This window comes from Rattus norvegicus, chromosome 13 (genome assembly GCF_021556685.1).
Source record: "Rattus norvegicus strain SHRSP/BbbUtx chromosome 13, alternate assembly SHRSP_T2T, whole genome shotgun sequence".
In the NCBI taxonomy this organism is placed as follows: Eukaryota; Metazoa; Chordata; class Mammalia; order Rodentia; family Muridae; genus Rattus; species Rattus norvegicus.
The window spans coordinates 53,994,199-54,008,718 of NC_141546.1; the positions used below are offsets into that span (position 1 = coordinate 53,994,199).

Genomic DNA, 14,520 nt, shown 5'->3' on the forward strand with positions numbered 1-14,520 from the left:
AATAGATACAAGAAGATTGAAATAATCCAATGCATCCTATCAGATCACCACAGACTAAGGCTGGTCTTCAATAACAACATTATTAAAAGTCTCCCAACCAAAAAACAAACAAAAAAAAGTACAGGAACAGATGGGTTTAGTGCAGAATTCTATCACACCTTCAGAGAAGACCTCATACTAATACAGTCCAAAATATTCCACAAAGTAGAAACAGAAGGAGCACCACCCCATCCCTTCTATGAAGCGACAGTTATGCTTATACCTCATTGGCACAAAGACCCAATGAAGAAAGAGAACTTCAGACCAATTTCCCTTATGAATATTGACACAAAAATGCTCAATAAAATTCTCACAAACAGATACAAGAACACATCAAAATGATCATCCATCATGATGAAGTAGGCTTCATCCCAGGGATGCAGCGATGGTTCAACATAAGGAAATTCTTCAACTTAATCCACTATATAGACAAACTCAAAGGAAAAAACACATGATCATTTCATTAGATGCTGAGAAAGCATTTGACAAAATTCAAGACCCCTTCATGATAAAAGTTCTGGAAAAATAAAAAATTCAAGGCCCATATCTAAATATAGTAAAAGCAATATGCAACAAGCCAGTAGCCAACATTAAACTAAATGGAGAGAAACTTGAAGCAACCCCACTAAAGTCAGACAAGGCTGCCCATTTTCTCCCTACTTATTCAACATAATACTCAAAGTCATAGCCAGGGCAATAAGACAATAAAATGAGGTCAAAGGATAAATATTGGAAAGAAAGAAGTCAAAATATCACTATTTGCAGAAGACATGATAGTATACTTAGGTGACCCCAAAAATATCCACTGAGAACTACTAAGCCTGATAAACAAATTCAGTAAAGTGGTTGGGTATAAAATTAACTCAAACAAATCAATGTCCTTCTTCTACTCAAAGGATAAACAGGCTTAGATAGAAATTAGGGAAATGACACACTTCACAATAGTCACAAATAATATAAAATACCTTGGTTTGACTCTAAGCAATCAAGTGAAAGATCTTTATGAGAAGAACTTCAAGTTCCTGAAGAAAGAAATTGAAGAAGATCTCATAAGATGGAAAGACCTCCTATACTCATGGATTGGCAGGATTACTATAGTAAAAATTGCCATTTTGCCAAAAGCAATCTACAGAGTCAACACAATCCCCATCAAAATTCCAACTCAATTCTTCATAGAGTTAAAAAGAGTAATTTGCAAATTCATTTAGAATGACAAAAAACCCAGGATAGCAAAAACTAACCTCAACAATAAAAGAATTTCTGGAGGAATCACCTTCCTTGACCTCAAGCAGTATTACAGAGCAAATAGTCATAAAAACTGTATGGTATTGGTACAGAGAAAGGCAGGTAGATCAGTGGAATAGAATTCAGAAATGTACCTACACACCTATGGTCACTTAATCTTTGAAAAAGGAGCTAAAACCATCCAGTTGGTGAAAAGATAGCATTTTCAATAAATGGTGCTTGTTCAACTGGAGGTCAGCATGTAGAAGAATGCAAGTTGACCATTCTTACCACCTTATACAAAGTCAAAGTCCAAGGCCCTCCACATCAAACCAGACACACTCAAACTAATAGAAGAAAAAGTGGGGAATAGTCTTGAACACATGGGCACTGAAGAAAATTTCCTGAACAGAGCACCAATGGCTGAGGCTCTAAGATCAAGAATTGACTAGTGGGATCTCATAAAGCTGCAAAACTTCTGTAAGGCAAAGGACACTGTCATTAGGACAAAATGGTAACCAACTGATTGAGAAAAGATCTTTACCAATCCTACATCTGATAGAGGCTAATATCCAAACTATACAAAGGACTCACGAAGTTAGATTCCAGAGAGCCAAATAATCATACAGAGCTAAACAAAGAATTCACAGCTGAGGAATATCAAATGGCTGAGAAGCACCTAAAGAAATGTTCAACATCCTTAGTCATCAGGGAAATGAAAATCAAAACAACCCTGAGATTCCACCTCACACCACTCAGAAGGGCTAAGATCAAAAACTTTGATGAGAGCAGATTCTGTTGAGGATATAGAGAAAGAAGAACACTCCATCATTGTTGGTGGGATTGCAAGCTTGTACAACCACTTTGGAAATCAGTCTGGAGGTTCCTCAGAATATTGGACATTGCACTTCCTGAGAACCCAATTATAACTCTCCTGGGTATATACTCAAAAGACGCTCCAACACACAACAAAGTCACAGGCGCCACTATGTTCATAACAGCCTAATTTAAAATAGCCAGAAGCTGGAAAGAACCCAGATGCCCTTCAACAGAGGAATGAATTCAGAAAATGTGGTACATTTACACAATGGAGTACTACTCAGCTATTAAAAACAATGTCTTCATGAAATTCAGAGGCAAATGGATGGAACTAGAAAATATCATCCTGAGTGTGGTAACCCAATCACAGAAAAACACATATGGTTTGCATTCACGAATAAATGGATTTTAACCCCAATGCTCAGATTACCCAAGATACAATCCACAGACCACATGAAGCTCAAGTAGAAGGATGAACAAAGTGTGGATGCTTCACTTCCTCTTAAAAGGGGGAACAAAAATATTCATAGGAGGGGATATAGATAAAGTTTTGAGTAGAGAGTGAAAGAATGACCATTCCGAGCCTGCCCCACATGGGTATACAGCCCATATATATATACAAACATCAAAACTAGATAATATTAATGAAGGTAAGAAGTGCAAGCTGACAGGAGCCTGATATAGCTGTCTCCTGAGAGGCACAGTGAGACCATGTCAAATACAGGGGCAAATGCTTAGCAGCAAACTACTGAACTGCAAATGAGGTCCCTGTTCGAGGAACTAGAGGAAGGATTGAAGGCGCTTGCAACACCATAAGAACAACAATACCAACTAACCAGAACTCCCGCGGACTAAACTACTGCCCAAAGACTACACATGTGCAGACCCATTCCTCCAGATGCATATGTAGCAGAGGATGGCCTTGTTGGGTACTAGTGGAAGGAGAAGCCCTTGTTCCTACCAAGGCTGGACCCTCCAGTGTGGGGGAATGTCAGTGGGGGGAGGCAGGAGTCTGGGGTGGTTAGGGAGGGGGAACACCCTTATAGAAGAAGGGGAGGAGGATGGGATAGGGTGCTTATATCCCAGAAACCTGGACAGGGAATAACATTTGAAATGTAAATAAAAAATATCCAAAAAACAATAACAAAAAATACATGATGACAGGAGTCTGATATAGCTGTCTCCTGAGAGGCTCATCCAGAGCATGACAAATAGAGAGGCAAATGCTAGTAGCACGCCATTTAACTGAGAATGGGTCCCTGTTGGAGGAATTAGTGAAAGGAATGATGGAGCTGAAGGGGCCTGCAACTCCCCCATAAGAACAACAATACCAACCAGCCAGAGCTCCCAGGCATTAAGCAACTAACCAAAGACTTACACATGGACAGAGCCATGGCTACAGCTGCATATGTAGCAGAGGATAGCCTTGTTGGGCACCAATGGGAGGAGAAGCCCTTGTCCTTACCAAAGCTGCACCCCCCAGTGCAGGGGAATGTTAATGGGGGGAGGTGGGTTGGGGTGGGGATAAGGATCTTATGGCCGGGAAACTGGAAAAGGGAATAACATTTGAAATGTAAATAAAAAATATCCAATAAAGAATAAATAATAAAATAATCCTTGCCAACCAAAATACTGAGAGGCACCATGCAGAAGTAGCTTATGATGTAACAACTAGGTGTTCTATACAGTCTTTTACATCTTAGAGAGTTTGTGACATGCAAGGATTTAGGTACTTGGCAAGAAGTACATTGGAAATCATTGTCATAGGTAATGATTATGACTTTACCAGCTTTTGTCCCATACGTGAAAGATGTGAAAACGTTTATGTTTGTTGCCCTCCCATTGTATTAACTTTACTTTATAATTGGAAATATTAAAATCAAAACAAATATAAATAGGATATTAGAAGTTTCTAGTTTAAATTCCCTTTTTGATGTACACGATATGAGAGAAAACATCTAATATGTATATATGTATTTATATACTTATATATGTATATATAATAGTATAGAAAAGAAATGTTTCAAAATATTTTAGGACATAGAGAACTGATATAAAAAATGCCCAGAGTCACCATCTATTTTCTTTATATTCCCACCATAAGAGTCTATAAGAAGCTGTAATATATGCCAGATCATCTAAAAATATATTATTACACAATAATAAAACTTGCTTGCTTCCCTTCATCCCTGCACATTGCACTGGGGTAGATCATCAGATTGTCTGCCCTCTGATAATCCCACAGTCTATAAACCTCGCAGGAGATCTGCTGCACCCAGCGCTACAGATTGGAACACTCCCAAATAAGTGCTGCAGCTGGGAACCCCAAAGAGCCGGGCAGACTAGGAACACATCCCCTCTGCTCAAACTCCACTTTCCTTTTTGCTGGGACAGATCACCATCTTATCTGATCCTGTGAAGACCCTGCAGTCTGAAGGGCTCCCAGGAGATCTGCTAGAGCCAGGGACACAGGAGGCAGACTCCAGACAGAGACAGTCAGGCCAGTGAACACCAGAGATAAGCAGATGACAAGAGCTAAGCACAAAACCATAAGCAACAGAAACCTTTGGCACCATCAGAACACAGTTCTCCCACCACAGCAAGCCCTGAATACAACAACACACCTGAAAACCAGAACGCTGACCTAAAATCCTATTTCATGAAGATAATAGAATTCGTTAAGGAGGCTATAAATAACTCACTGAAAGAAACACTTGAAAACACAGGTAAACAGTTAGAAGCACTTAAAGAGGAAACAAATAATCCCCGAAAGAAATACATGAAAAGACAATCAAACATATGAAGAAATTGAACAAAGCAGTCCAAGACCTAAATATGGAAGTAGGAACAATAAAGAAAACACAGAACGAATGGAAATATTCAACCTCTGGGGGTAGGAGTTAGGGGGATCTTCTAGAAAGTGCCAGAAACTTGGGAGGTGAAAGATATACAGGACTCAAAGGGAGGGACTTTAAATAAAGTGCTCAACAGTAGAGAGAGGGAACTTTTAGCATCCACCTCCAGTAGAAAGACAGGGCATCAAGTAGAGGAATGTGGTTGCCATCCCACAGTCAAAAATTCTGACCCAGAATTTTTACAGTGTAAAAGAATTTCATGGACAGAAAGACTGAGGGAAAAGAGGCCCAGTGACCAGCCCAACTTAGAATCCATCATAAGGGAAGTCTTCAAGTCCTGACATTATTGCTGATGCTATGGTGTGCTTATAGATAGTCTAACATGGCAGTCCTCTGAGAGGCCCAACAAGCAGTTGATGAGAAGTACGCAGATACTTACACCCAACCATTAGACTGAAATCATGGATCCCCATGGTTGAGTTAGGGAAAGGCTGGAAGAAGTTGAAGAGGAGGGCAACCCCATAAAAAGATCAGCAGTCTCAACTAATCTGAACCACTGCGATATTTCAGACACTGAGACACCTACCAGGAAGCATACCCAAGCTGGACTGAGGACCCTGACACATATATAGCAGAGGACTATAGGGTCGGGCCTCAGAGTGTGAAAACATGTGTAACCCTCAAGAGTCTTGAGGCCCTAGGGAGTGTAGAGGACTGGTGGGGAGGGGACATCATTTTAGAGACAGGGGAAGGAGGTTTCACATGAGGAACTGTGGGAGGGGGGACCTGGAGGGAGGCAACAGCCGGACTTTAAAAAAATAAAAGTAATAATAATAAAAAAGGGACAAAGCATTTTTCCTTTCAAAAAAAGAAGAAAAGAAAGACAAATGGAGGCAACCCTGGAAATGGAAAACCTAGGAAAGAGGTCAGGAATTACAGATGTAAATATCACCAATAGAATACAAAAGATAGAAGAAAGAATCTCAGACATAGAAGATACTTTAGAAGACATTGACACAATGGTAAAAGAAAACTCAAATCAGAAAAATCTCCTAACCCAAAACATCCACAGAATCCAGGACACAGTGAAAAGACAAAAGCTAAGAATAGTAGGAATAGAAAAGAATGAAGATTCCCAGCTCAAAGGACCAGAAAGTATCTTCAACAAAATCATAGAAGAAAACGTCATAAAGGTACAAGAAGCCTATATAGCACCAAACAAATGGGACCACAAAAGAAAATCCTCTCATCACATAATAATCAAAACACTGAATACACAGAATGAAGAAAGAATATTAAAAGCTGCAAGGGAAAATGGCCAAGTAACATGCAATGGTAGACCTATCAGAATTGCACCAGACTCCTCAACAGAGACCCTAAATAGAGAAGAGCCTGGTCAGAGGTCATACAGACCCTAAAAGAACACAAATGCCAGCCCAGGGTACTATACCATATGAAACTCTCAATCATAATAGAAGGAGAAAACAAATATTCGATGACAATTTCAAATTAAAACCATATCTACCAATCCATTCTACAGATGATTCTAAAAGAAAAACTCTAACACAAGGAGAATAACTATACTACCACCACCACCAACAACAACCCCCCCCAAAAAACAAGAAATTAATCACCTCACAGCAAAAACAAAAAAAGAGAATCATATACACATAATGCCACAACTTAACAGGAACTAACAATCTTCTGTCTTTAATATCTCTCAATATCAACGAACACACTTCCCCAATAAAAAGACCTTCATTAACAGACTAGATACTCAGGAAGGATCCACATTGTGCTGAGTACAAGAAACACACTTCAATGATGCAGAATACCCAAACTTATGGAACACAATGAAAACCATGCTAAGAAAAAAATTCAGAGCACTAAGTGCCCTCGTAAAGAAATTGGAGGGATTCTACACTAGCAACTTAACAGCACACCTGAAAGCCCTAGGGGAAAAAAAAGCAAACACCTCTAGAGGAGTAGAAAAAAGGAAATAGTCACACTATAGCTGAAATCAACCAAACAGAAACAAAGAGCACAATAAAAACAATCAACAAAACCAAAAGCTGGTTCTTTGAGAATATCAACAAGATAGACAAACCTCTGACCAAACTAACTAGAGAGAACAGAAGAATCCAAATTAACAAAATCAGAAATGAAAGGGGAGAAATAGCAACAGAAACAGAAGAAATTGAAAAAATCCTCAGATTCTGTTACAAAAGCCTATACTTTACACAGTGAAAATCTAGATGAAATGGAAGATTGTTCTAGACAGGTAGCATGCGCCAAAGTTAAATCATGAGCAGGTAAACTATCTAAATAGGCCCATATCACCTAAGGAAACAGAAGACATCATTAAAAACCTCCTAACCCAAACAGCACAGGGCAAGATGACTTTAGTGCAGAATTCTACTATACCTTCAAATAAGAGTTAATATCAACACTTCTCAAACTATTACATCAAGTAGAAACAGAAGGAACAAAACGTAATTCATTCTATGAAGCCACAATTACTCTGATACCTACCAAAGACCCAACAAAGAAAGAGAACTTCAGACCACTTTTGCTTATGAATATTGATGCAAAAATGCTCAATAAAATTCTAGGAAATTGAATCAAAGAACACATCAAAGCCATCATTCAGTATTATCAAGTAGGCTTCATCACAGTTTGGTTAGATATACAAAAATCTATGAACATAATTCACTATATAAGAAAAAAATCAAAGAAAAAACTCACATGATCATCTCATTAGATGCTGAAAAGCCCTTTGACAAAATACAACACCCCTCCATGTTAAAAGTAGTGGATAGATCAGAAATTCATGGCCCATAAATAAACATAATAAAAGCAGCATATGACAAACCAATGGCCAGTATCAAATTGAATGGAGAGCTACTTTAAGCAGTCCCACTAAAATCAGGAACAAGACAAAGACGCCCACTCTCACCCACGCACTACTCTATATGTATGTAAAGTTCTAGCTAGAGCAATAAGACAACAAAAGGAGATCAAGAGATATAAATTGACAAAGTATAAGTCAAGGTATCACTATTTGCAGATGATATGATAGCATACTTAAGTGACACTGAAAATTCTACCAAAGAACTTCTACACCTGGTAAACAACTTCAGCAACGTGGTTGGATATAAAATTAACTCAATCCAATTAGTAGCCTTCCTTTATAGAAATGATAAATGGGCTGAGAAAGAAAATAGGGAAACAGCACCCTTCACAACAATCACAAATAATACAAAATATCTTGGGATGGGGAGTGGGTAGCGACTAGACTGTAAAAATTTAAAGTGAAAAAGAATGTGCATATCTTATTAGTTAAGTGAGTGCTATATAAAGCCCTTTTAATATATTGTATGTTTTAATTACTCAGTGAAGAGTGGGTTTATTTTGAACTAGAGAAAAATTCAATATGGATCCTAGATATATAGAGTGAGGTGATTCTGGATAGAGCAAATAAAAGTAAGTAATTAGCCAAAGTATTGTAAGTGCTTTATAAAATGGTATTTAAAATATTGACTGATGCAATTTAATCTCTCAAGATACCTGAGAAATAGTCCCTTCTTTAAGATTGGTTTTCAGGAAGACAAGGCTGTTGTTCTGTGGTGGAAGAAATATAGTCAAGGGAGAATAGTGACTCTGTGATTGATTTGTTTATAAAAGAATCTCATATTTGTTTAAAAAAAAGAGAGAAAGCTACAGATATGAAGAATAATAACATTGTAGCAGGTTAACAATTTTTGTATGTTATGATTACCTCTGTAGCACATCGTGAGGTAGCTGGAGAGACTCACATGAATGTCATCACACACCTATTAACCTTAGACCAAAGCTCTGAATTCTGACAAAAGGATAAAGCTGAACACTGGAAGTCAAATGTAGAATTAATTTTCATGCCCAGTATGTGTCAGATTCTGTCCCATAAAAAATGGTTAAGCAGTTTTGAGACAGTCATGAGGTTTTAAAGGATTGAAAGCAGTACTTGGACAGAATGTGTTTGCTTAGCAAAAATTATAAGGAATAATGAGTAGAAGTATTGGTTAACATGACAAAGAGTTTCAGAGTTGGTTGGACTTCTGGGTATGGAGAGCATATCACTAAACAACACAGGTATAAGTGCTCTTTCCAAAGGAGCCCCATGTTTCCCTAACATTATCCAATACCTAAAACTGCAATGATCAGTAACACTGGACACCAGGGACTATGCTTAAGGAGCAACCAGGATTGCACTTAAAAAAACCCTTTAGTTTCAGAGAAAAGTGAGTATAAGGCCCATAGTGCTTTCAGCTACTCAGTAAAGATTCAATAAAACAAACAAACAAACAAACAAACAACAAAAAAAAACATGTTACTTGTTGTGGTTTGCCCTGGAGTTATCTGTATTTTGAGGCTAATTCCACTGCCCCAAGGACAGTTGCCTAGTCACCACTCAGGAATCAGGTGACTTCACCTGAATGAACCTTCTCCCCATTGAATTTGTAAAATACAGGTGAGGGGCAGGTACGAGATAGAAGGAGGCCTGTCATTGGAGGAGAAGGAAGGATGAGTGGGAGAGAAGTTTTAAGGAAGAGGAGGAGACTGGAACGGAAAGGAGGAGAGAGGAGAGAGAAAGAGAGAAGCCGTGGCAGGACAATGGAGGCTGACATTAAGATTCCGCTCTGTATATTTACAGGTTGTTATTAATGTTTTTAAGGGATGGATGGTACTGGGCTTTGTATGTTAGGTGAGCAATTATATCTTATCAATTGGGTCAAAGGTTATTGTGTTGTGTGGTCTTTCATGTGTAGCGATTTAAGTGTAAGAAAGTCTGTGGTTGCTGGTCTGGGCCACCACAGAGTTAGGATGTGTTTCAGCCAAGATATCTAGCAGATATCTTGGGGCAGTGAGGTGCTGGACCTAAGTGTGGTAAAAGATAACCTTACTTTTTTATTTTTTATATTTTTACAACAACAGTTACTCATTGCAGAGTGAACTCATCCATAGATTCCCATCTAATTACAGACTTTTTGGTATAGCCGAATGTCGAATTCTACAGCTGATGACAGGGACTATGGTCCAAATAGCAACACATTTGACTTCAGTTTTCAGCATGTAGAACAGACAGAAGCATCATAACAGCTCTGAAAGAGCAAAGTTTGTTATGGGAGTGGGAAATGGGAGATTTGCAGACTTTATTTAATAGCTATTCAAGACCTGGAAGGAGAATGTCATATAATAACAGCAATGGTATTTTGTAACATAGTTATATATTCTTCAGTATTAGTGTTACTATTAGTGTTCACATTTCACATTTCAGTCACATGAAAATTTATAGTTAAAAACTAAATTTGACAGAATAAATAATAAACATTTACAGATTTTATTATTAATGTCTTTTTATCTATAGACTTGCATCAAAATATAAGCAGTTAGTTTAGATTTATAGTAAGATAAAATGTCTCAATGAAGATTACTAACTACAATGATATGTAGTAGGAAATAGTTCTGCACTAAAAATATTAGACTTTAGGAAGTGTTAATTTGAGGCACACAGACTTACCAACACATCGAGGAAGCTGGGCCCACCTCCCACTAATGCAAGAAACTGATCTCTGTCCAATCATTGTGAAGGTTTCTGCACAAGTAAACTCCACTGAATCTCCGTGGTGGTAGGGAGGGACAGAAAACTTGACAGAGCCATGCTCAAGTGCAGGAATGTCTCCACATGTTCTTTTCTCCTCTGTAGGTATTTCACATAAGTTACTTATAATTAAAGCCTCTCTTGGGATGCAAAACAATTTTTAAGTATTAATAATTTTAATTACCAACGCATGTCGGCAAGGTTGTCCACTTCCCGTCAACACACTGGATTTTATTGGGTCCCTTCAGTAGAAATCTAGGTTTGCAATCATACTCCACCACGTCACCATGGCTGTATTCAGCTTTCTTTGTTCCCTTTATTTCCCCATTGAGTAGTTCAGGATATTGACCACATGATCTTACTTGACCTATTACAGGAATATCATGTAACTATAAATCCATCTTACAGTCCAAAACTCTAGTAAATGGAGATATTAAAAATATTCACAATATCGCTTTTAATAACACTTTATAAATAAAAAAGTATTTACCCTAACCTCACATTTCACAGTTGTAATATACTACCTGGGGGATCCATCCCATAGGCAACCACCAAACCCGGTCACTATGGCTGATGGCTAGAAGTGCTTGATGACAGGAACCTGTATGGATATGCCTCCTGAGAAGTTCTGTCAGAGCCTTTCTGATACAGATGAGAATGCTTGCAGCTAACCATTGGACTGAGCACAGAGACCCCAAAAAAGGAGTTAGAGAAAGGACTGAAGGTGCTAAAGGGGTTTGCAACCCCATAGGAAGAAAAACACTATCAACCAACCAGGTCTCCAGAGCTCCTGGGGACTAAACCACTAACCAAAGAGTACACATGGAGGGATCCATGGCTCCACCCACATATCTAGCAGAGGATGGCATTTTCTGGTCCATATAAGAAGCTCTTGGTCCTGTGAAGGCTCATTTCTCCAGTGTAGAGGAATGCCAAAGAGAGGGTGGGAGCATCCTCATAGAACAAGGGGAGGAGGAAAGGGTGATTGGAGAGGGAAAAAAGGAGATAACATTTGAAATGTAAATACAAAAAATATCCAATAAAAATAAATTAAAAAATAACATTTCAATCATATTTAAGGTAGAACAATGTTTGGTAAACTTGAGACTTGAAGATACATGTAAATCATTCAGCAACTGAGTTGTGTCAATTATAGGGATTTTTACTTTCACCAACAATATTTTAACATATAATTATTACTTTGTAAAAAAGTTTCACCACTGTAGAAAGTGTTTAATCAATCTGTTTTGATCTGCTATTGAATTCATTAAAATCTCCTTAAATACTCTTTGGACTTTATGCAATGTAATGTTATATTTACACTTCAAAAATGCCAGCATTAATGGTAATGGAGACAAAATGAAAGAAGTGTCTTCTGGCTAAGACATTATGTCTGCATGTGTAAACACATTGATAACACATTTTAAGAAGTAAGTTAGCCTGGTGTTAACCTTGTAAGTAAGTGACTGTATATTAGCCTCACAATATCGAGCCCTTGTATGTATCTTTGAATTTGCTTCAGATTATAGACATACTGCAAAACTGAGGGATATTAAGAAGGAAAATAAACTTCTGAATTTCATTCAAAACAGTGTAAAACAGATACTGACCTTTACATGTCGGAAAACTAGGGGACCATCCAAAGTCATAGCATTGCACTGAATCTGGTCCAACTCTGTGTCCTGGTCGGCAAGAGAATTTCAACAAATCTCCAACTGTATATTTTATTTTCCTGGGATAAACAACTAAGCGTGGGTCTAATATGGGAATGCTGCATTCAATTTCTTGAAAGGCAAGATAATTAGAATATACAATTAGTCACTGATAAGTAGGCTTATCTCTCTCATGTGCACTTACATTTATGGACATAAGCAGCAATCTTCCTTATGAAAAATGCTTCATATGAAGTTTAGCATAGTCTCTAAATCAGTATAAAGCTCTCTGAGAAATATTAGATGGTGCAATGTATTCAGTATGTAATTAATTGTTAAAATCAACTTATTTTTAGTGAATCTGATTTGCTATAGAGAACTATTAAAGTAATAAGGCCCCTAAATTCACAATACAAAATTGTTTTTTCATACTTGAAATTAGTGCCATCATGTATCCAAATAACATATAAAATGTATTTTAGTTTTATATAGTTGAGAAAGTAGATCACATAATTTAGTTCTCATTCATCTAAAGTTGGGAAAATATAATTAATCTATTTTAAGTTAAAAATAAAAAGGATGCAAAAGGCATTTACATTAACCTACTTTTGTACTTCCAATTCTTATTGATAACTAACTGCCAATTATTCTGATTCAAAATAATTGCACTGGAGAGATGGCTCAGTGGTTAAGAGCCCTGACAACTCTTCCACAGGTCCTGAGTTCAAATCCCAGCAACCACATGGTGGCTCACAAACATCTATAATGAGATCTGATGCCCTCTTTTGATGTGTCTGAAGACAGCTACAGGGTACTTATATGTAATAAATTAATATAAAATTCATCATTACAATAAAATTCTCTTCATTTTTTTTGGCAATTTTGGGAGTTACCAAAAGCTAAACAAACAAAAATGTTCAAAAAGAGAATCAACAAATGGGACTCATAAAACAGCAAAGATTCTGTAAGGCAAAAAACACTGTCATGAGGACTAAAGGCAACAAACAGATTTGGAAAAGATCTTTACCACTACTGCATCAAACAGAGGGTTAATATTCAAAGTATACAAAGAACAGGAGTTAGATGTTTGATCACATCTCATCGCAATGGAAAAACTCCCAGATCATTTGAAGTAAGCCTGGATAGTGACAAATCTTGTCTAGTTCTTTTATTTCATGGTTGAGTCTAGAACACTTGACCACCAATCTGCCATCTTTCATTCAATTTTTAGGGACTTATATTGTGCTGACAGATTCCTATCTGTGTGGTCACATTGTGGTTAGTCTTCACTAAATTTGTTACAGAATATAATGTATCACATCAGTTTAAACTGTGAGAACTCACTCCACTTCCTCTCCTCTTGTTCATTCTTGCCTGTCAGACCTGGAGACATTGAAAAATCTGCAAATTTGTTGGGTAACAGTTTCTTTGAGATTGAATTATTCCATCCTTCTAGGGAACAACTTAAGCAGGAAGGCAAACAAATCAAAAAGGATTTAGGGAGTACCTGAAATTGACCAGATTCAGTAGACTCTTCCTTCCTACAATAAACAAGTTAGCTAGGTTGCTGAGAGTCACTCTTAGATAAGCAAAACTGCAAAGAAAACATTCAGACCACACTAGATGCAAAAATAAAAGACTGAGACCATACAAGCTACTTGGAAGAGTCAAGAACTTTCCCAGCTTTCTGGAAGGGGTTTCTTAAAAAATACACTCCCCAACATAGATTTCCAGTTGTACACAGTGCTCCAGGATTCCAGCTTTTTAAAACTGTCAACTATGCTAAGTGGACTTTGGTAAAACAGCTGTCTTTGAGTGATTTCTGCACTACAAGTAATCCCTCAGCCATATGTCTATAAGTAACCCAGTAAAAGTCATGCATCATACTCAAGTTAATAAAAAAAAAAAGTCATGCATCACAAAGTTAGACTTTGGTGGTATCTGTAGTTTGGTCTTCATGGCCTCCTGTGAAGAGATGTTGCTACTTTAAGTCTCAGGCTACAAATTCTGGATAACTCCTTTGACGTTGGTGCAAAGTAGATGACTCCATTTTCCAACACAGCTTCCCTTTCTCTGAGTTTTTCTGAGGAGGCCAACCTACAAACGACTCTGCCTGTGGAAACTTGAATAGTCCTGACCGACCTACAAATTCAACGTCATCTTTCCTGATAAGAACCCACCCAGCAAGTACCTGGGATTCCTGGAATGCCTCCCCATACAAATGAGGCATCTGCAGAACTTTAAGATCTAGGCACTGAGAATTCCTTTCTACTCTCCTTGATTCATAAAC

The 14,520-nt window shown here is 37.7% G+C and overlaps 1 protein-coding gene across 6 annotated transcripts in view; it reads right to left on the reverse strand.

The window, feature by feature from the left end:
* Cfhr4 (complement factor H-related 4) overlaps positions 1-14,520 on the reverse strand; it is a 94,321-nt gene that overhangs the window by 48,774 nt on the left and 31,027 nt on the right. For all 6 annotated transcript variants that reach the window (XR_015635317.1, XM_087581367.1, XM_087581365.1 and 3 more), the window contains 3 exon segments: positions 12,189-12,362; positions 10,763-10,945; positions 10,498-10,677 (listed from right to left, as the gene is read on the reverse strand). Coding sequence is in view for 5 of the 6 variants with exons in the window: in XM_087581367.1 (XP_087437493.1) it covers positions 10,498-10,677; positions 10,763-10,945; positions 12,189-12,362 (537 nt within the window). In the remaining variant the exon portion in view is untranslated.